The 24117-nt window shown below is 40.6% G+C and overlaps 1 protein-coding gene across 4 annotated transcripts in view; it reads left to right on the top strand.

Moving 5' to 3' along the window:
* LOC135771674 (uncharacterized) overlaps positions 1-24117 on the top strand; it is a 76024-nt gene that overhangs the window by 13053 nt on the left and 38854 nt on the right. The window contains exons 3-4 of one of the 4 annotated variants that reach the window (XR_010542983.2): positions 1-2562; positions 2824-3489. The exons of 1 other annotated variant lie outside the window; for it this stretch is intronic. Coding sequence is in view for 2 of the 3 variants with exons in the window: in XM_065282016.2 (XP_065138088.1) it covers positions 1-1673 (1673 nt within the window). In the remaining variant the exon portion in view is untranslated. Of the gene's footprint in view, positions 3490-24117 lie in introns of those variants that run through there. 2 more of the 4 variants (XM_073815401.1, XM_065282016.2) reach the window with 2 other exon arrangements.

Genomic DNA, 24117 nt, shown 5'->3' with positions numbered 1-24117 from the left:
ATGTGAAGAGTGATTCATGTTTGAATATAGAAATAACGTCCTCAACATCAAAAGAGCGACTGACAGCACAAACTCTTTCCTGCATCACCTGTGGAAAGACATTCAGCTCACAGAGACATTTAGAGAGACATGAGAGAAAACACACAGAACAGAAACTCTTCACCAGATCTGAGATCAGCTTTACTACCTTACAAGAGAATAAACTTCATTCAGAAGAGCACAGAGAGAAGAAGAAGAAGAAGCAGTTTCACTGTGAGCAGTGTGGGAGGATTTGTGTCTCTTCCTCTAAACTAAATGTTCACATGAGGACACACAGTGGTGAAAAGCCTTTCAACTGCACTGAATGTGGAAAATACTTCAGAACCAAAGACAATCTTAAAGTTCATCAGAGAGTTCATACTGGAGAAAAACCTTACGAGTGTCCTCAATGTGAGAAGAGATTTAGCTCTAAACGTGTTTTGAAGACACATGTGCTTTTACACACCAATGAGAGACCGTATCAGTGCAGTGAATGTGACAAAACCTTTAGGGATTCAGGTTCATTAAAAAAACACCAGAATATTCACTTTAAAGAGAAACTCTATCAGTGTTCACACTGTGATAAACGTTTCTGCCATAACTATAAGCTGATGGTCCATCTGAGAGTTCACACTGGAGAAAAACCTTATCACTCTAGTGTCTGTGGGAAGAGTTTTAGTCTAAAGGATACCTTACTAAGTCACAAGAGAATTCATACAGGTGAAAAACCTTACAAATGCTCTCAGTGTGACAAGACGTTTACTTATTTGTCTAACTTAAAAGCTCATCAGAGAGTTCATACTGGAGAGAAACCTCATCACTGTGGTGCCTGTGGGAAGAGTTTCAGTCAACAGACTTCATTACTAAAGCACAAGAGAATTCATACAGGTGAAAAAACGTTCAAATGCTCTCAGTGTGACAAGACATTTACTTATTCGTCTAACTTAAAAGCCCATCAGAGAGTTCATGCTGGAGAGAAACCTCATCACTGTAGTGTCTGTGGAAAGAGCTTCTCTAGGTCAACTCAATTAAGAGATCATCAAACAGTTCATACTGGAGAGAAACTTCATCACTGTAGTGTCTGTGGAAAGAGCTTCTCTAGGTCATCTCAATTAAGGGATCATCAGAGAGTTCATACTGGAGAGAAACCTCATCACTGTAGTCTCTGTGGAAAGAGCTTTTCTAGGTCATCTCAATTAAGAGTTCATCAAAGTGTTCATACTGGAGAGAAACCTTATCACTGTAGTGTCTGTCGGAAGAGTTTTACTGTAAAGGGTAACTTACTATGTCACATGAGAATTCATACAGGTGAAAAACCTTTCAAATGCTCTCAGTGTGACAAGACGTTTGCTTATTCAGGTCACTTCAAAGCCCATCAGAGAGTTCATACTGGAGAGAAACCTTATTACTGTGTCTGTGGGAAGAGCTTCTCTAATTCATCTAAATTAAGAGATCATCAAACAGTTCATACTGGAGAGAAACCTCATCACTGTAGTCTCTGTGGGAAGAGTTTTAGTAACCAGTCAAACTTACTAAGTCACAAGAGAATTCATACTGGTGAAAAACCTTACAAATGCTCTCAGTGTGACAAGGCGTTTGCTTCTTCAAGTCACTTCAAAGCCCATCAGAGAGTTCACGCTGGACAGAACCTTTAACTCTTTCCCCGCCAGCGTTTAAAAAAAAAAGTTGCCAGCCAGCGCCAGCATTTTTCATGATTTTCACCAAAGTTTAATGTCTTCCAGAAAACATACAATATATCAAATAAAGAAATAGACCCTCTGTTTTCAAACAAAAAAAGACGTTTCATCCTACCTTCATTGATTCTCTTTTATCACCTGTCAAATATGGATAGGTTTCTTGAAAAACACCAAGGACTTTTGATGGAGATCCGATTCAGAACGATCCTCAAAAACATACACGGACATACAGCTGTTTGCACTAGGGCAATACTTCTGAGTTGTATAAGTTGCAGCAGAGCACCACCTGGTGGATAATAGGGTTATTTTGGAAAGCTGGAATTACTTGTCATTGGCAGGGAAGCGTTTTTTTCACTACAGCAATGGTGAAAAACCGGAACGTGGATAATAGACTGAGGAGACAAGCATCTAAATCGCTAACATAAATCGTCAGTGTCGTTGCTCGAGGCAGAAGACATTTCTCAACTTTTCAAGCAGCAATGCGTGCGTCAGCCAATCAGATTGCCTTATGCAAATAACCTAGGCAGAGCCAGCCAATTACATTTATGGAAGACCGGAGCATGTGTTGCGGCGACTGTGATTGGCTGTTGGCCACGCTTCAGACAAGCCTTCCATCAAGCGTTAACGCTTTCACCTCGTGTGAATGGACAGTTAGGATGTAAGTAAACTTATATGAATGCAGGTGAAGGCGGCAATGTGATAAACATTGCATCTACTTTGACGTAGGACGTATGATGTTATATGGCAGTGTAGTAGCTGTGTCCCATTTCTTAGGGGAATATTTTTAACCCTTCCCCTTTTCACACTGTTTTAAGAGACAAGGCTAGTGGGTGGGAGTGGCTCAGTGGTTCATGTAGGTTGTCTACAAATCGGAAGGTTGGTGGTTCAATCCCCGGCTCCACGTAACCAAGTGTCGAGGTGTCCTTGAGCAAGACACCTAACGCCAGCTGCTCCCGACGAGCTGGATGGCGCCTTCCATGGCTGACATTGCCGTTGGTGTATGAATGTGTGAGTGAATGGGTGAATGTGAGGCAAATTGTAAAGCGCTTTGGATGGCCATTGGTCTATGAAAGCGCTATATAAATGCAGTCCATTTACCATTTAAGAGGCAAGGCTAAGGGTTAAGGCGTATATAAAATAGAATTGGAATTTGGCCTAATAATCTATGGGGGGTTATCCGTGTATGGCGGTTAAAATGTGTAAATAATAAACATCCGAACGAACAGCTAATCAAATGTCTTGAACTTTCAGCACCTAGCAGCGTGTTTTTGTTTAGTATAAGATTATGAAGGAGCATGTGACGCCCCATTCTATGATGGTGAGTGATCTCAGCTTCAGAGTGGATATTTTAAAAGCTCCCTGATCTCTACATTCCTCATTGTGATTGTTAATGTGCATTTAAAAACTCTGTTTTGAGGAGCTAAACTATATATTTTGTTGCGATGACCCGCAGGAATTTTTGTTTATTATAAGCTCTGTAACAACTGAGCCAGATCAGACACACAATAACTTCTTGTATTTCATAAATATAACTGCAGACCCTCATCCAACAAGCAGGTCCGTAACACTACCCCCAAAACTGCTTTTAACACTTCAAAGCAGAACAGATCTCTCGTGACTATGGCAACACATCAAGATTACGAGTTTTACAACCACAAAAGAATGTGGGAGATTTTGGGACAGACAAAGAAACTTTCTATTTAGTCATGCATGTATTCACTTATAAATGTATAAGGGAAATGTCTTAATCAACTACTTCTAATCTCATCATGGATTATGTTCTTGGTGTTTGTTATATTAGTATAGTAACCCAAACTAGTTTAAATGAATGTTTAGTATCACTTACTTAATCCAAATCATATCTAGTCCTTGTTTGGTATCTATGTGATCCGTTTAGGAAACTCTTCTTCATAATAATATTATGAAACTCTTTAACATTTCCACCTTAACATCGAATCCAATTCCATGTGCAAAAGCATATGACGCCGAATGCCAGCTGTTTTTCAGCTGAGTGCCAGCTTTCTTCAGCTGAGCGCATTGGTAGCTGTGATACTTCAGCTGTGAGCCGGTTGGTTGCTGTGGTAATGTCCCGCCCCTCCTCCACTGTGATTGGGTGGCCGTGTGAGAACTTCCATTGACGAGCGGAGCTTTTCTCCCAAAGTTGAATCTCTTTCAACTCTCGACGCTCAGTGCCGAGCGCGGAAAAACCGCTGAGCGCCGGTTTTCAGGGCGGAAAAAAATGCTAGCTGCTGGCTTATTTGAAAAACGCAGAGCTTCCATTGGATACAATTGAAAACATGCGCTGGCCGCGGGCGTAAAAGTTTTGGTGTACACAACCCCTAACTGATGGTTCGTTTTAGGCTTTCATCTGCTGAATTACAAATACTGCCATAACTTCATGCTTTATTCTTTTCTTTACTTAAACCTTTACCTTCTTCCAATGCTGACGTGTGTGTGTGTGTGTGTGTGTGTGTGTGTGTGTTTAGAGTAGTATGTGTTTAGTTAGTCAATAAAGTCTGATTTGTATCACACATGATGTTGTTTGTAGTTCATGCTCATAATCTGGAGTCACTAATCATTAAAGGTATCGCTACCTGCTCGTAAAGCTGTTGGATCAATTTTAGGATATTCATCTCCTTAGCCAAGAGAGCTATATCCTAATATAGTCTATAGTGTCTTACTAAACATTCGCTGGACGAATTGATTACAATCCATTGTAAGTACTTTACATTTGAGCTTATGTTTGTTTTCCTTAATTGGTATGGTGGAAAATGTTTTTTTAAATATTAATAATTAATATTATTAATTAGCATAAGCCCCTCCTTTAAAATCGCTACAGCTCATATGAGCATGTGACACGATATTCTTTTATGCTGCTGAATGATCTCTCCTTCAGCGCTAATAGTGATTAGCTAACTTACATGATATCTACTTCAGTCCAGTTTGCTGTCATTTCTCATGAATATTGATCTGCATGTAAATCTCTTGTTTTAAGTTTCTTGCTAAATGAAATGATATTTGTTATTGACACGATTTAATAAAACCATCCACCATTCAGATAACGTATCTGATTATGTTTTATTAAATTGTTTCAGTTCTTACACTCAACAACAGTCAACGGCCCTGACGAAGCACATCTTACTAAATAACTATTAACATGAAGCTCATGACAAAGCATACAAAGTATTATTGAGATCAGGTAATATACTCAAATCCTTATTGTGGTTCTTAGGTGCAATTTTCCGTTATGTCCGCTAGATGGCAGAAGAGGATCAATCACTGGCTGACATTTGCAGTCACAGAAAACACAGAAGATGATTACTCTTTAACTAAGTCTACTATTAAAGGTGCAGTGTGTAAATTTTTGGGGCATCTAGTGGTGAGATTGTGCATTACAACCAACGACTCAGTCCACTACTTACCCCTCGCTTTTGAAATGCCTAGAAAAGCTAAGTTAGCTGCCACCGGACAAACATGTCATCGTCGGAGACAACTTAGTAAAAAAGTTTGTTTGTTAAGGACTTCTGTACAAACATGGCGGCACAAAATGGTGACTTCCACGTAAGGGGACCCTTGTTGTATGTAAATAAAAACATCTCATTCTGAGGTAATAAACACATAACGGTTCATTATGAAAGGTCTTTATTCACCCCTGGTAAAATAGTTTTGTATATTATTTTGCATTTTTGTCAAGAGATCCTTCTAAAAATTACACACGGCACCTTTAATAGAACTGTTCACATTTATGATTTTACTGTTATAATTTTAAAATCACATTTAGTGAAAGACTACCACTTCAATTGTTCTGAGTTATCAGTTTTAACACTCATGTCACTTCATGATAGCTGTGAAACTTGAACATAATTTTGGAGGCACTTACACGACATTTGCAGTAAAAATTATATTTTTTGTTTTTTATTAAAAAAATGACATACCAAATGAATGTGTAAGCATGTCAATATTAAGTCTTATTATTTAACTGTGTTGTTTCTCCTTTCTCGTGTAAACGTGTGTGTGTATCTGGTAGCTTGTTTTTAATCATGTACTTAGTACAATGCAGAATATCTATATGGCTATGTCCTTAAACATCTTGTGATCCCAAATAGCTTGAACCTCGGTAATCGCTGCTTGCAGCTATATTGTCATTTTGTAATGGCAAATAAGTAAATATTTTAGGTACCTTGTCAAAAAATAATATAATCTAAAATTAGAAACTCAAGATTAGTTGTTCTATGCCAATAAAACATGCATTTAAATATCAAATTAGCGTTTTTGTATGTATTTAATACTTTAAATGTTTACAAACAAACTTTACTTTAACCAGCGTCTCATTCTTGTGTGCTCGACGACGTTAAAAACAGGTGTGCGTAGCACTTCCTTCCTCTGCCATCGTTTTGCCGCAATGACTTCTGAGGCATAAAATGATTTCATCTCGCAAGTCTGCATCCTTCAAATCCAGAATTTCGAGGATGCTACGTCACTGGTCGAAGAACTGTTCCAATGTCGAGGATCCTCGGAATTTTAGCCAAGGACTGAGTCCTTCATTCGACAAATATCCCATATACAGGAAAGCATAGGTGGCCGTTTCCCAATGTCAAGGATACTTCCTTGGCAGGACTAGTCCTTACAAGTCACTTCCTTCAGAGACTAGGCGAGGCTCCTCTTAAGCATTCGGAGAACACGTAAATGCGTCAATGAAAGGTGTGCTGCGCGCTTAGGATTGTGGGTGATTTCAGCGCGCGAAGGATACACATTCACATCCTTTCCTGTATATGGGATATTTCACGAACAAAGGACTCAGTCCTTGGCTGAAATTCCGAGGATCCTCGACATCGGAACAGTCCTTCGACGGACGTCGATGACGTAGCATCCTCGAAATTCTGGCTTCCGAGGATCCTTCCTTGACATTGAAAAACGGCCTGTGTATCCTTTGCATGCTGAATTACCCACAATCCTATGGGCGCAGGGCCGAGCACACCTTATGAAGTGCACTTGCAAGACTTTTCCATTTACGTGTTCTCTGAATGCTTAAAGGAGCGGTGAATCAAATACTCAATTTTAACTTGATAATTTGTTATATAAGAGGTCATCATAGTTAAATAAACATCCTGCAAGTTTCAGAACTGAAAACGCCCGTGCTACTGAAATATAACAGTTTTTGGCACCAAGCCAGTATTACAGCAGAGTGTGGAATTCGGAAAAATATGACGTCAAAGTAGAATTGAAGCACCTCCCCGAATCCAAATACAAAAACCACTTTTGTAGCCCCACCCAGAGCTTCGCGTGACACACGTGTGTCTCAACAATTAGTAAACATGTCTTTAAAGATTGCCAAATGTAACCAAAATGAATTTTAAATAAATTTTTTCTGAGAGACTTTTATTTTGACGCAGTGATCTGTTATGATAGATTAACCATGGAAACGAAGTCTTTGGTTGTGGAAGAACCACGTGGGAACAACCAGGGGCGTCGCTAGACCCCTTTTACTGGGGCACGTGCCCCAGTGTAAATCTTTTGTGCCCCGGTGTAAATCTCAAGTTTAAATTTTAGCAGTTAACTAGTGTATTACTCAACAAAGACAATCGCGTCAAAAAGGGATCTTTATCCAAAGTAGTTACCCAATTTAGGCTTGTAAAAGCGAAGGAGCAGTCGCATTGACGCGTGCACGCACGTATCCATGGCCGTGCGCGTTTGCGTTCACCGCGCATAACATAACCGCATTCAAAAGGTGACGCCACGCGAGTGCTTACGAAAGCACAACGAAACTAAAGTAAGTTTCTAAATAATAATGCTAATCTTATTTTGACTCGATCATTATTGGCTTCTGTAGAAAGGGAAGCAGAAAGGAGAGATGATGAGTTTAAGGGATGTAAGACAAACTACATCCTCACTCTGTCAGGTCTCAAACATTAGAGGAAAAATCTCAGGAAAACCTCTGTCAAGTCTATAGAATTGCATCGTTGCTGATAAAATCAACAGATGTATGTGTTATACTGTTCTGTATTTTCAGATATGAAATTAATATTTAGTTTACTAATATTTAACTCTAGGACATAACACAAACAGTAAGCAGTAGCTGTGACTGAGATTATATAGTATAGCAGTCATAAAATGACTGGTTTCTTAAAATATTCTTGTAAAAATAAGTTATTAATCATTGCTATCATTGTATAATGTAGAAAATATTTCTCTGCTGTCCTTATTTCCAAACATTTTATGCCATTTATGCCTCCAAACATGTTAATAATGTTAGGTATGATGAAGATTACACTTGTATATATGTATCTTTCGCAGTAACTGTTGCACTGTAGAATAGTGGGTTGCAAAGGACATTGTATAGAAGTGTTGCACACTTCTCGCACACAGCAGGCTTTCATAAAAAAGTCAGCAAAAAATTGGGGGCCTGTGCCCCAGTAGAGCTTTATGTCTAGCAACGCCCCTGGGAACAACACAGAAGCTGAATACTTTAATTCGGAGGCTCGGAACATAACATTAGAAAATGCGTGGATTAAGGGTGTTTTTGAAGAAGTACCAGCTCGCGTGGGGAGTGTTTGATTACCTTGTGTACTGTGCGGATTCACATGTAAAGAAGCAAGTCGATGCTGGATTTGCAGAGAGACTGTGATTAAAAGCACTACTAATATTGGATCTGACAAAAATGACACAGCAGTAACGTATACACAGTAAGTAAGACATTTTACTTTAAGTTACTGCGTTTCACTATTGCTTTGTTAGAAGAGATCGCTTGATATGTCCGTTGTAACATCCGTGTCTTAACACGTATGTTTGACTGTTTTAATTTACTAAAAACATGAAACGATTAATAAAGGTACAACACTTAACAATTCGACTGTAATATAACGATAGAAATATACAAAGTTAGTGATAAGGAAGGACTTACCAGCCACAATTTAGATTCTGATGCCCGATGATTGTGTTGTATACGGTAATTTAGGTAAGTTGTGTTTGAAAGGTCAAACACTCAACAAAGCTTTTTAATCATATAACTGTGGTATGTAACGTTACGTGTATCTAAGAGCAAACTCACAAGCACAATATAAATATACAAAGTTATTGATAAGGATTTATCAGCCGCAGTTTAGATTCTGATGCGCGCTAACTGTGTTGTTTACGGTAATGTAGTCACGTCGAGTTTAAAGTTTAGTTTCTACTTTTTCTGTATTTTCATTTATGTGTATCATATTTAGCACCCAGAATCTTTTGTGGCTCAAACATATATGTGTTCGGCTGCTATTTTTACAAGTTAAGTTTTTAAAACATTTCCCCACATGTAATGATGGGGAATGAAGCTGTCCAATCACAGCAGTGGGCGTTTACGTCCAGGTCTTCAATGCGGTCCGCCCCTTCAAACAAAGCTTTTCTCCAGAGAGCCACTAATCCATGTTACAAAATAGCCTATTACTTATTGCTTTTGATGTTTTTGAATGTAAAATCCACGCGAACATCATAAGTAGACATCAGACAACAGTATTCAATTCAATTTTATTAATATAGCGCTTTCACAATTGTTAATTGTTGCAAAGCAGCTTTACATGAGTAGATGTAGGGGAGAACACAGAAAATCAATAGATAATATAAGAAATAGAATATGGCGGCTAAGGTTAAACCATACAAGCGAGCGTTTTAATAATGTAACGTATACAGTAAAGTGCTTAGTTAAGCCAAAGTTGGCTGACACTCCCGGCGATAAAAAAAAAAACCCCTAGGAGAAAACCCGGTGGGAAAAACTCCTAGAAGGACAAAAACCCTTGGGAGAAATTAATATATATTTATATATATAGACACAGTAGGGATAGGTAGCGGGTAAGCGGATTAAACTGGTTCAGCCGGGTTCAACTGGTTTAGATTTAAATTGATCGACTGTGTCTGATACTCGAACATTATTTGGTAAATCATTCCAGAGCTTAGGGGCTAAGTAGGAAAAGGATCTACTACCTTTAGACACTTTTGATATTCTAGGGATAATGAAGTGACCACAATTTTGTGATCGCAGTTTACCTGGTGGATTGTTTTCTGATAGTAGTTCTTTAATATACGAGGGCGCTAGGCCATTTAAGGCTTTGTAGGTGATTAGTAATATTTTAAATTGTATGCGATATTTAACTGGTAGCCAGTGTAAAGATGCCAGAATTGGACTAATGTGGTCGTACTTTTTAGATCGAGTAAGCACTCTTGCGGCGGCGTTTTGAACCAGCTGTAGCTTGATGCCATGCAAATCAGGTAAACCCCTGAGTAACGAGTTACAATAGTCTATTCTAGAGGTCATAAAAGCATGGATAAGCTTTTCTGCATCTGATGCAGACAGCATATGGCGTATTTTTGAGATATTTCTAAGATGGAAGAATGCTGTGCGGCAGACGTTGGAGATTTTACTATCGAAAGATAGATTGCTGTTGAACATTACGCCTAAATTCTTAACCGTGGAAGATGGCACCACCATGCAGCCATCTATGGGCAACTTGTAATCTGACATATTATGTTTGGAGCGATTTGGTTCAATAAGAAGTATCTCAGTCTTATTGGAGTTTAGCATAAGAAAGTTATGTGCCATCCAGTCCCTAATACCACTAATGCAGTCTGTTAGCTTAGCAAACTGGTGGGTTTCGCTTGGATGTGACGAAAAGCTGGGTATCCTCCGCATAGCAGTGAAAACCTATGTTATGTTTCCTGATAATGTCTCCTAGAGGTAACATATATAACGAGAATAGGATAGGGCCTAGAACTGATCCCTGAGGTATGCCATATTTAACGGGGAGTGATATGGCTCTTCCTCATTTACACAAACAAAGTGATATCGATTGGTTAGATACGATCTAAACCATGCTAACGCAATGATGCCAACATAGTTTTCTAGTCTATTGAGTAAGATTCTGTGATCTATTGTGTCAAAGGCTGCACTAAGGTCTAGTAATATAAGGATTGAGATTTCACCACGATCGGTTGTTAATAGGAGGTAATTTGTAACTCTAAGCAGCGCTGTCTCTGTGCTATGGTGGGGCCTGAATCCTGATTAGAACTTTTCATATGTATTATTATTCGCTATGAATGTGTGTAGCTGGCTTGCCACTACTTTTTCTAATATTTTAGAAAGAAAAGGTAAATTTGAGATTGGTCTAAAGTTATTAAGATCTCCCTGGTCAAGGTTTGTTTTTTTAATGAGCGGTCTAATAACTGCTAGTTTGAAAGCTGTTGGAACATATCTTAATTCTAGCGATGAGTTAAAGATATTGAGGTACCATGTCTGACACTACGGGAAATACCTCTTTTAGTAATTTTGTGGGAACGGGGTCTAATATACAGGACGATGATTTGGATGACGTTACTAATTTAGAGAGCTCTTCTATTGTAGTAGGTTTAAATGACTCAAGATGTTCGTATGGTAATCTAGTGGTAAATGTACTATTGGGTAGAGTGGTGGCTGCTTGCGTAGTTTCTATGTTTTCCCTAATAAACATAATTTTGTTAGTAGAAGTTCATGAAGTCGTTACTATTGTGTTGGAGTTTACTATTGGTTTCTGTTTGTTCTTTGTTTCTAGTCAGTTTCGCAACTGTGCTAAAGAGGAAACGAGGGTTGTTATGATTTTCTTTAATAAGCGTACTGAGATAGGTAGATCTGGCGGTTTTAATAGCCTGTCTGTAGTGTTGAACACTCTCTTTCAATGCTGAACGCCATACCTCTAACTTTGTGCTTCAGTATTTTCTTTCCATTTTTTTAGCTACTTTTTTAAGGGCTGCATTATGACGGTCATACAATGCAGCTGGCGTTGCCTCTGAAGGAAGTGAGGATTAGTCCTGCCCCCATTTTTTTAAAGCCTCCCAGCAATAGAAAACGCCCTTTGTTATAAACAGCATGTAAATAGTCTTGCAAGTAGATCACCACAAAATTTGTTATGCGTGACTTCTGAAGGAAAAAGAAAACATTCCCCATGCCAGCATATCCTTGCATTATGAATATTAACATTGCTTTTAATAATCATTATTCTATCCATGCATTATTAACAATTGCATTGCTTCTAATCATCAGTATTCTAAAGCAGCTATGAGCATTAATATTTAGCATTTTACCATATAGTATTAAAATTAGTTGTGGTTATGATTAATAGTCTTATTTTCTGTGCATGATCAAAGCTTACATATGAATCCATTGCGTAGGGCTTAGAATGTTTTACCTTTAAAGGTCATGTTTGCATGAAACTGTGCTGTGTGTGTGTGTGTGTTTAACTTGAGCCCTTTTCACACAGACATTCCGTAAAATACACGTAAAAGGCATCCTGGATTTTTCCGGAATCCTTAGATTTTTTTGTTCATTCACACTGACATAATTACCTGGCATCTGATGGTCCCGGGAAGACACGTGACCTGTTGAAAGTCATGCCCTCTCTTCTAGGCAGCGTCTGAAGTTTGCATATTATTTATTATTTCTCTCTCCAGAAACCACTCACATGCATTTTTGTTTATGATAAGATTATAAAGGAGCGCGTGAACACACAGTTCTATGCTGGTGAATGATTTCAGCTTCTGGGTGGATATTTGACGAGCTCCCTGATTTCTGCTTTAAAACAGTTTTCAGACATTTCTCATCGTGATTGTTTATATGCATTTAAAACCCGCAATTTAATAGAGCTAAAGATATATCTTTTTGGGATGACGCGCGGGCATCTTCGTTTATTATAGCTCAAATGAGCAGGTGACGCAATATTCTTTTATGCTGCTGAATGATCTCCGTTTCAACTGTCAAGGCCCACCTGGCTCAAAGCAGACCTGACATAAAAAGGGGAAGACCACACCGTAGCGTTAAATATAAATATATATTTATTTACATAAATGGCCGGAGTCAGCATAACAAAATATAAGGCATAACATGTCTTAGAGTAAAAACGAGGACATGGGAGCTTCCAGGAAAACTACGCGATCGGAGAGAGCTCACTCGAGACTCTCCCCATCGGGGCAAGCCACAGGAATGAGCGAGAAGCCAAGAGAGCCCGTCCATGGGGAAAAACCCCGCCTTTTATAGTCCAACCCCTTCAATCCTAGGCGCCACCCCTGCCCTCAGCACCCTGCGGAAGACAGAGACAAGCAGCACATAGAATAAAGGAGAAACATCAACGGGGTCCTAACACCTCCCCCCCTTTCAAAACAGAGGCCAACCTAAGTGGGACTCTGTATTGATCCAAAAAAACTATTTCAAGGCATACATCCAACCTTATTCCACCATACTATACAACCCAAAATCCCATTACAAAACCCTAGTTTAGAAGTTCACCAACCACCACCAAGTGTATTTCCCAACCTCATTCTTTTCATACTCCCCAATCCCCCATCTTCCGATCCACCAGCAATCCAGGGCCCTTAGAAAGCATTTTAAGGAAAGATCAGGAAAAAGGGAACAAGAGGGACAAAATCATGAGACAGAACAATTACTCAACACTACCACAGGAGCGGGACAACGCATCCGCAATTACATTGTCCACACCCCTGATGTGACGTATGTCTAAATGATAGGGTTGCAGGAACAAAGCCCATAGCATGAGCCTTTGATTGGGATTATGGATTGTGTGCAAGTATGTTAATTCAATTTTTTTTCAATTCAATTCAATTTTATTTATATAGCGCTTTTCACAAAAGTCAATTGTTTCAAAGCAGCTTTACATAAATAGAAGCAGTGAAAAGCACAGAAAACGACAGATAGCACAACAAAATACATGAAAGCATGAGCAGTTAAATTTGCTGCGGCTATGACTCAATATTATAATTGCACGTATTACTAAAGCAACGTATAGAAGAGGAAGCTAGGTAAAGCCCAAAAAGGCTGCCTCCCCGGGGTGAAAAACCCCCTAGGAGAAAAAAAAAAACCCCGTGCTTTTATCCGAGGAAAAATAAGTCCTAGGAGGGAAAAACCCTTGGGAGAACGGAAGGTTCGTTAGAGGGTTATGATCTGAAAACACCACTAACGGTTGTATCCCCCCCACCCACATACACATCAAAATGGTCTAATGCCCATATCAAGGCCAAAGCCTCCTTTTCAATTGTGGAATAATTAACTTGGGATTTGTTAAATTTCCGTGAGAAGTAGCAAACCGGCCGGTCAATGCCATTCTCATCAATTTGCAAAAGCACTGCCCCAGCACCGACCTGACTGGCATCCACCTGAAGTTGAAATGGCTTGTCTATCCGAGGAGCCGCCAGCACAGGCGCACTGCTTAACAACACCTTAACATTCTCAAATGCAAGCTGGCACTCTGCAGACCAGACAAATTTGGCCCCTCCCTTAAGGAGGTTTGTAAGTGAACAAACAACAGTGGAAAAGTTACTACAAAAACTTCTGTAGTAACCCACCATCCCCAAAAACCTCATCAGTTCTTTCTTTGTAGCAGGTGGAGGGAACTGATCGATGGCTAAGACTTTAGCCCGGACTGGGCATACTTTCCCTTGGCCCACTACTTTCCCAAGGTAGACTACAGTAGCACGGGCAAACTCACATTTTGCCAAGTTCACGGTTAATTTTGCTGCCAACAGTCGCTCAAACAATGCACATATACGGGCCAGATGTATATCCCAGGTGTCACTCACTACCACAGCATCATCCAGGTACACAGCGCACCCCTCAAGACCCGAGATGACCCTATTCATCAACCTTTGAAAGGTTGCGGGAGCGTTACGAAGTCTGAAACTCATAACTTTATACGAAAATAGGCCAGACGGGGTGATAAACGCAGAAATCTCCTGGGCACGCGGTGTAAGTTTGACTTGGTAATACCCCTTTAACAAGTCAAACTTGCTAACAAAATGCGCTGCACCTACATGATCTATACAATCATCCACTCGAGGAAGCGGAAACGAATCTGGTTTCGTCACCTTATTTAACTTGCGGTAATCTGTACAAAAACAAAAGGTGTTATCAGATTTACCAACAAGCAAACAAGGGGACGCCCAACTAGAATAGGACGGCACAGCCAAATTATGATCCAATAAATACTGTACCTCAGTATCCATAATTTTACGTTTGTCAGGGCTAACACGATAAAACCGCTGGCGAATTGGTAAAGCATCCCCAACGTCTATATCGTGTTCTATTAGGTCAGTACCTATAAACGTGTCAGAAAACAAAACACGAAAGGACCAAATCAAAGACTTCAATTCAGCGCTTTGCTCTGATGAAAGATGATCCACCAAGCTATCCAAGTTAGCCAATGTCTCTGAATTTTTAAGTCTTGGCTGTAGCATCGAATCAACAGTTCCCCCACGGTCAACCTCAGCTGCCACCATTAGATTACTAGGAGGAACACTGGCTACAGCCACAGCAGTAGATGACACATCCCTACAACCTGAACCAGGAGTTGACACATAGTAAGGCTTGATCAAATTAACATGGCATAACTGGGTAGATCTTTTCCTATTAGGGGTAGCTAACAGGTAATCACACTCAGATACTTGTCTAACAATAGAGAATGGGCCAGCAAATTTAGCACAAAATGGTGAACCTGGCACAGGCAACAAAGCCAAAACCTGATCCCCTGCATTAAATGTTCGCTCCACCGCTCGATTATCAAACGTCTTTTTCATTTTCTGCTGAACCCTAGTCAAATTTTCACTGGCCATCTTCCAGGCCAACAACAATTTCCGATGGAACCCATTTACATAATCAATCACATTCACAGGAGGTTTGGGCTCCTCCAAGTCATCCTTCAACAGAGACAAAGGTCCACGAACCTGATGGGCAAAAACTAATTCATTGGGACTAAATCCCACACTGTCTTGCACAACCTCTCGTGTTGCCAACAGCAGCCATGGTATCCCCTCCTCCCAGTCTTTATTCAATTCAAGGCAGTAAGTACGGAGGAGAGATTTTAAGGTAGAATGAAAACGCTCTAGAGCCCCCTGACTTTGAGGATGGTAGGCACTACTTAACTGTTGCTTAACCCGCAACAACTTTAAAATGTTCCGAAACATTTTTGAAGTGAAATTAGTACCCCGGTCACTCTGAATCACTTTTGGGATGCCAAATATTGAAATAAACTGCGAAAGTGCTTTCACCACCGCCCTCGTAGTAATACTTCGCAGCGGGTAGGCAGCGGGATAACGAGTAGCCTGGCACATCACTGTTAACAAATATGCACACCCTGACTTAGATGGTGGCAGTGGGCCCACACAATCAACAATAAGATGTTTAAAAGGTTCCCCTACTGATGGAATAGGACACAGGGGCGCAAGCGCATTTGACTGATTTGGTTTACCTGCAAACTGACATACATGGCAAGTTTTTATAAATTTAGCCACATCCCTCTTCATCCCTGGCCAAAAAAAATGCTGTAATAACCGCTGGTAAGTCTTACGGACACCAAAATGACCTGCCATATCACCATGTGCTGCCTGCAAAACTATACCACGAAACTGTTTAGGCACCAGTATCTGTATAACTGGGTACCCAATTTTCCCATTACACGGAGACCATTTACGTACCAACAGATCATTTACAACAAAATATCCATTTGCTGCACTTCTCATGTCTCCCTCAGGCAAAGCATCAGCCAAAAGTCTCACAAACTCCTCATCCTCCTTCTGTGCTAGTACCACCTCCTTTCGCGGAAGGACAAGTGGCAGTTTTGGCCAACTTAAGCTAGCACAGTCTCTACTTGACCCTTCTGACTCTTGGTCCCCTCCCTGATCACGACTCATTGCACGAGTCACCACACAGGAGGTAAACACCTCAGGAAAATCATTAAAACACTGGTCAGGTTCTACAGGCAGAACAGATTTAATGTGTACTACAGGTGGCGGTGGTATCTCGGGCCACACCCGTCCCCCTGCCAAATTATTTCCTAAAATCACGTCAACCCCTTCAACAGGAAGTGACGGACGCACCGCTACGACAACGTCTGCTTTGACAAGCTCTGACTCCAAGGTTATACGATGGAGCGGAACAGAGATGGTATGCATTCCAATACCTCGGATAAGAACAAACAATCCGGTGTCGGACACATCAGAAAAAAGATAAAATTGAACCCAAAATAAAGGATTCTGACGCTCCGGTATCACGCAAAATACGTACCGGCACTTTCTCCTCACTCCCCACCAAGGAAACAAAACCCTTGGTAATGAATGGGCTATAGCTCTCACTAGCCATACATTGATCCAAGGACAACACCTCCCTAACTGTATCAGTGTTTTCTTTCCCCAAGTACAACGGAGTGACATCACTAACTAGAGTGGTATTCAATTGTTCACACACTTGTTTATCAGAATGCGCAGCTCTAACAACACAACCCGCGCCCTTTGGTGGCCACTCACTACGTCGCTTATCCCGCAATACAGGACATTCCTTTTTCCAGTGACCCTACTGCAAACAGTAATTACAAACATCCTCTGACTCAAATTTTTTATTGACACTAGGATCATTCTTGGGTACACTAAAACGCTGAGGGCGAAAATCTTCCTGATAATGGGAACGGAAACTATGTTTATGAATCAACACATATTTATCAGCGAGCTCAGCTGCCGCATTTGCGGTTTTAACATCATGTTCATTAATATACATAGCAATACGTTCTGGTAAGATGTTCCTAAATTGTTCAAGAATCATTAATTCACATAGCCCCGCAAATGTATCCACCCCTTCAGCTGACCCATTTCCACAAAACTTATTTTCCAAACTATCCAAGTACCAATATTATGCCAAACAATATCAAACTCAGTACTTCTCGCTCAATCTGTCCTTTTAAACTTAAGCTACACGTGTTTACCAAATTAAAGTGGTTCCTGACACAAAGAAGGACTATACACGATCTAGACTGGAGCGCCCTGCATCTAAATCAAAACAAAAACCCTATTTCCAAATCCTAATCTTCACGTGTCTTCGTGATTGAGCTGAATTCAGCCCCCCCTCGTTCAACACGCAAACACAACAAATAAGCAGAAAATAAAACAAAACTTTTTGCGGACTCACCTACGGCAGGGTGTGCACGTTGCTCCAAAATAATCCAATTCGCTAATATTTCTCTTCCCCGTAACAGGAACCACCAAATAATCAAATCAAAACAAAACGTCGTGCATTCAAAAGTTTGTTTGTTCCGACCACACACATACGGCGAGACTCCTATTCTTCGCGTCACAACGGAACTAGCCAATCACTACGAGGGTTGCCCCAAACATCAGCTGAGCGTACTACGTCTGCTGCAACATATTACGCTCAACAGCGATCCCGGCCGAGCCCCCACATGTCAAGGCCCACCTGGCTCAAAGCAGACCTGACATAAAATGGGGAAGACCACACCGTAGCGTTAAATATAAATATATATGGCGGCGCGACCGATGCTTGCGGCGGCCTCTGCTGACACTAGTGAAAGTTTTTCAGTGCTGAAAATAGTCTCGTCCCTGCCTTGTAAAGCAAATGGGCGAAAATATGTATATGACCGCGACTTTCTATTAGATATTAGACAGCGATGCGGGAAAAGGCAACCGAAAGACCTAGATCGGATTAACAAGATCAGACTGCTACGCCGAGACTGCATAGCGGGGAAGCATCATCGCCGGCGCTGTGACAGAACACGCAAGCGGGGGAAGCGAGGAGGGCTCAGCGCTAGGCTAAGGGCTAACCCCTGCAAGCCGGCTGTTCCCTCGGTCCTGTTGGCAAATGTTCGCTCATTGGACACTAAAATGGATTATATCAGTCTTTGGAGATCGTCACAGCGTGGAGTACGGGACGGTTGCATCTTTGTGTTTACAGAAACGTGGCTGACGGACAAAATCCCAGACTCTGGAATTGAGCTAATGGGGCTAACACTCCATAGAGCGGACAGAGTGATGTCAACATCGGGTAAGCTCCGAGGAGGAGGCCTGGCAATTTACACAAACAATTCATGGTGCACTGATACTAGGACGATTTTTAAATTCTGCTCTCCTGATGTGGAGTTTATGACTGTGAAATGCAGACCTTTTTATTTACCATGTGAACTTGCCGCAATTTTTATTATTGCAGTGTATGTTCCTCCAAATGCAGATGTAAAGCAGGCTATGGGAGAACTTTACAAAACCCTGAGTCAGCTACAAACAACCAATCCGAATGCATTTTATATTGTTGCTGGGATTTTAACAAGGCTAATTTGAAGTCTGTTTTACCTCATTTTTACCAGCATGTTACATGTGCAACAAGAGGGAAAAATACACTTGATCATCTGTACACAAACATCAAAAGTGCATATGCTTCAGTACCATTACTTCATATTGGCAGCTCGGATCATTTGACTATTCTGTTGAAACCTAAATACAGACCTAGAGTGAGACAGGAACCACCAGTAGTCAAGGAAATTAGAGTGTGGCCACAGGAGGCTTTCTCATCCTTACAGGGCTGCTTTGAGTGTACAGAATGGAACGTTTTTAAGGAAGCATCAACATATGAGGATTCTATAAATCTGGAGGAATATGCAGAGACTGTGTTGGGATTTATTAGTAAATGTACTGATGATGTGACTGTTAAAAAAACTGTCAAGCTGCGTTCAACTGATAAGTCTTGGTTTACATCAAAGGTTCGATCACTGCTAAGGGTTCGGGATGCTGCATTTAGATCTGGTGACACTGAAGCGTACAACTTAGCAAGAAAGGATCTAAAGAGAGCAATTCGAGAGGCTAAAAGGGAGTATGGGAAAAAGCTGTCAAGTGATTTTAACAACACAAGGGATACAAGGCGGTTATGGCAGGGATTTCAGACAGCTATAGGCTATAAGCCTACTGTCCGGATAACAGAAAATGATACATCTCTACCAGACAATCTTAACACCTTTTTTTCACGGTTTGAGATCACAGATGACAAATTGGCACAACGGCAAGTGCTGCCTCCCATCAACCAGGCACTCCAGCTGACGCCAGACAGCGTAAAGAGGGTCTTCTTAAAAATCAACCCTAGAAAGGCGGCCGGTCCAGATCACATCCCAGGTTGTGTGCTGAAGAAATGTGCAGAACAGCTGAAGGATGTCTTCACAGACATATTTAACATCTCCCTCAGCCAAGCCAGAGTGCCCATCTGTTTTAAAAGCTCAACTATAATACCTTTGCCTAAAACACCAAAGCCATCCACCATGAATGATTACCGTCCTGTAGCCCTGACCCCAATTGCTATGAAATGCTTTGAACAGCTTGTTATGAACCACATCAAATCATGTCTTCCAACCAGTCTGGACCCATTGCAGTTCGCATATAGAGCAAATCGATCAACGGAGGATGCTCTATCTACACTGCTTCACCTCAGTTTGACACATCTGGAAAACAGGAACACTTACGCAAGAATTTTATTCATTGATTTTAGCTCCGCTTTTAATACAATTTTGCCACAACAACTTATTGAAAAGTTGTTATCACTTGGAGTGGATCTTGGCATGTGCAGATGGATTTTGGACTTTCTGACGGAGAGACGGCAGACAGTCAGAATAGGTAATAAAATATCCAAGACAACCACAGTGAGCACAGGATCACCACAAGGGTGTGTACTTAGCCCTTTACTGTTTACGTTGTTGACACATGACTGTTCTACTAGTTTTACCACCAATCACATTTTAAAATTCGCTGACGACACCACAGTTGTTGGCCTCATTACTGACAATGATGAGTCGGCTTATAGAGAGGAGGTGGAGCAGTTGACAGTATGGTGTAAAACACATAACCTCGTCCTGAATACTGAAAAAACGAAGGAGATGGTTGTTGACTTTAGGAAGACTAGTAATCGGCACCATCTCCCATTGAACATCAGTGGTTCTGAGGTGGACATAGTACACAGTGTCAAGTTCCTGGGCTTCCATCTGACTGATGAGTTAACCTCCAGTGAAAATACAACAGCTATAGTCAAGAGGGCACAACAACGTCTTCATTCTCTCCGTAGACTGAAGAAGGTGGAGCTTCTTATTCCAGCCTTGACCATGTTCTATAGAGGCACCATAGAGAGCATTCTCACATATTGCATCTCTTGCTGGTTCGGAAACAGTACGGGAGAAGAAAGACATAAACTGAACAGGATTGTGAGAACTGCTGAAAAAATCATTGGTGCTCCATTGCCACGTATAGAAGATATATACACAGAACGCTGTAAAATGAGAGCAAACAGCATTATTAAAGACTTCACTCACTTTTCACATGACATGTTCATACTCCTTCAGTCTGGTAAAAGATACAGAAGTATCAGAGCAAGAACCAGCAGGCTACTAAACAGTTTTTTTCCCACAGCCATTAGACTGCTTAACCAGAGAATGTGATTTGAACTGAAAATAGATTATTTATTTATTTAGCCTTCTTTTAGTGTATTTTAGGATATTTATATTTAAAGTGTGCTCTTTTATTAGTTATTAATGCACTGAAATATTATTGAACGGTGGATGTGTGAAACACAATTTCGTTTTTATGTACAACATGAGAATGACAAATAAAGAATCAATCAATATATTTATTTACATAAATGGCCGGAGTCAGCATAACAAAATATAAGGCATAACATGTCTTAGAGTAAAAACGAGGACATGGGAGCTTCCAGGAAAACTACGCGATCGGAGAGAGCTCACTCGAGACTCTCCCCATCGGGGCAAGCCACAGGAATGAGCGAGAAGCCAAGAGAGCCCGTCCATGGGGAAAAACCCCGCCTTTTATAGTCCAACCCCTTCAATCCTAGGCGCCACCCCTGCCCTCAGCACCCTGCGGAAGACAGAGACAAGCAGCACATAGAATAAAGGAGAAACATCAACGGGGTCCTAACACAACGCAGTAAGTGATGAGCTAATAACTCACCTGATATCTGCTTCAGTCCAGTTTGCTGACATTTCCCGTTGTGAATGTTGTAAATCCCTCATTTTACAGAGTTGAAACAACTTCATGTTGCCATGACACACGCGTCCTCATGTGCGTCATTGTTTATGCGTCTCATTTATAATTTCCTGAAAACTGCTTCAATCTAGATTGCAACATTTCTCGTGGTGAATATGCATGTTATCTCTCGTTTTAAGGAGCTGAACCATAACTTTTGTTGTGATGACGCGCCCGTCCTCACTACGACACATCCATTATGGCATTCTTTTGGCTTCTTGTTCACATAGAGGGTTTTCCATGTGTCTGACTAGGTCCTCTTTCCAGCAACGATCCCAGAAGATTAACGGGACGAGTTTGTGTTCACATAGACGCTTGTCTGGCAATTTTACGGGTATTTTCTGGGTCCAAAGGTCTGTGCCACAAAGAGGTGCAGATTTTCAGAAATAGGACTACTGGCTCACAGACTATAGGAATAGACAACTAATTATGAATTGTGAGTACACTTTTTTAGTCTGTTTACACATTAAAATTAGACAACTATTCTCTCACCTTGCACATAGTCTGGTCTAGTAGTGTCGCTTGTAAACTATCTTTTGGAACAGCTGATTTGCTACAGATTGTGTAGGCCAGAGTATGCCAACATTATATATTTAGGGGGACATTTTGCAAATATTAAAGGTAGGCCTAATACATCAATCAAATATATATTAATACTATATTCTAAAACATAAAAGATGAGGGAAGCATGGTGTTTTAAGAGATTAGTTCATAGTTATTATAGTTTATTAGTTTTTTTTAACAAACTTTAATGTATTGTACTTGTAATTCACTGTAATTCGCTTTGGATAAAAGCATCAATATTTTCATAAATATATAAAAATATCAGTATTTAATCTGTATTTAAATAAATTTTACAACATATGTACCAATACAGGGTTTCTAAATTGATGCTTATATATTTTATTCAAGGAACCTAATGTCAAGTACTGTAGTTGGGTAGTTCAACACTTATCTAAATATGACATAACTGATTTAATGATTTTAAAGTTGCCATGAAACGGAAGTATCAATTGCCTAATGTTCCCCGTGGTGACTTGTATCCGAGTAAAACCGGCCTCTGAAATTAAATAAGGCAGGGCTGGATTTGAATTTGTCCATCGAGATCTGATTGGATCATTTGAAGTTGGGTCGTGTGCTAATCGCAGCGATATTTTCCCAGACCCCGCCCACCTGCCATACATTATGACCGGAAGTAAAGAGAGATCGTTTTTAGGAGGGGAGGAGATTTGCATTTTTGATTAAAGATTATGAGGGCACATGAATTTTTTAAAATTAAAGAAAATCACAGATAAATCATTTGTAAAAAAAAATAGCACAATATTACAAAACAAATTACAGTTTTTTTATTTTACTTTCATTGCGACTTTAAAGATGAAAAACTAATGACATGGCCCCCTTTTTCACCTGACTTAAAACATATTGAGAACTTCTGGGTGCTTTTTAAGCAGGACATTTACAGTGAAGGTAAACAGTACTAGCCTGGCTCCGCCCTCCTACGTGCTTCCGCTTATTTTTCATTTCGCTTCAGCAGTACATCTGGGATGGCTCTATAGAGTTTCGTTTTCTCCTGCAAAAATCTGCAGGACCAATCAGCGAACAGATGGGGGTGGCTAAGAACGATGACGTTGAGGTCGTGCGTCAGTTTGAGTTGTAGTTCAGTAATGGCAGCGGAGAAAGTCGTGAGAAAAGCTATTCGGTCCGTTGTTGCAAAACTGCCGAATATACAGAAGTTAAAGCCGGAGCAAGAACCAGGTTTGCTAACTATTGTTTGTCTGATTATTCTGACTTGTTGTTTCCGGACGGTTTCGGAGCATGATATACGTCACAACCACATGTTAACGATTGGCTTTGGCAGATCCTGAGTGACTCTGGGCATATCCAATAGTTTTAAACTTCAAAAATGGACCCTCCTTAACGGAAGTAACGCTTTGCTATGGAGCGTGGCCAGACTCTCTGTACAAATGAAATGAATGTATGAGAGTCTGGTTATACCAGGCTAAAACTAGCCTGGCTCCGCCCTCCTACGTGCTTCTGCTTATTTTTCATTTTGCTTCAGCAGTACGTCTGGGATGGCTCTATAGAGTTTCGTTTTCTCCTGCAAAAATCTGCAGGACCAATCAGCGAACAGATGGGGGTGGCTAAGAACGATGACGTTGAGGTCGTGCGTCAGTTTGAGTTGTAGTTCAGTAATGGCAGCGGAGAAAGACGTGAGAAAAGCTATTCGGTCCATTGTTGCAAAACTGCCGAATATACAGAAGTTAAAGCCGGAGCAAGAACCAGGTTTGCTAACTTTTGTTTGTCTGATTATTCTGACTTGTTGTTTCCGGACGGTTTCGGTGCATGATATACGTCACGACCACATGTTAACGATTGGCTTTGGCAGATCCTGAGTGACTCTGGGCATATCCAATAGTTTTAAACTTCAACAATGGACCCTCCTTAACGGAAGTAATGCTTTGCTATGGAGCGTGGCCAGACTCTCTGTACAAATGAAATGAATGTACGAGAGTCTGGTTATACCAGGCTAAAACAGTACAGC

The sequence above is a fragment of the Paramisgurnus dabryanus genome, chromosome 8 (genome assembly GCF_030506205.2).
Source record: "Paramisgurnus dabryanus chromosome 8, PD_genome_1.1, whole genome shotgun sequence".
Classification (NCBI taxonomy): domain Eukaryota; kingdom Metazoa; phylum Chordata; class Actinopteri; order Cypriniformes; family Cobitidae; genus Paramisgurnus; species Paramisgurnus dabryanus.
Note: the sequence above shows the minus strand (reverse complement) of the source record. Positions and strands in the feature narration are given on the sequence as shown.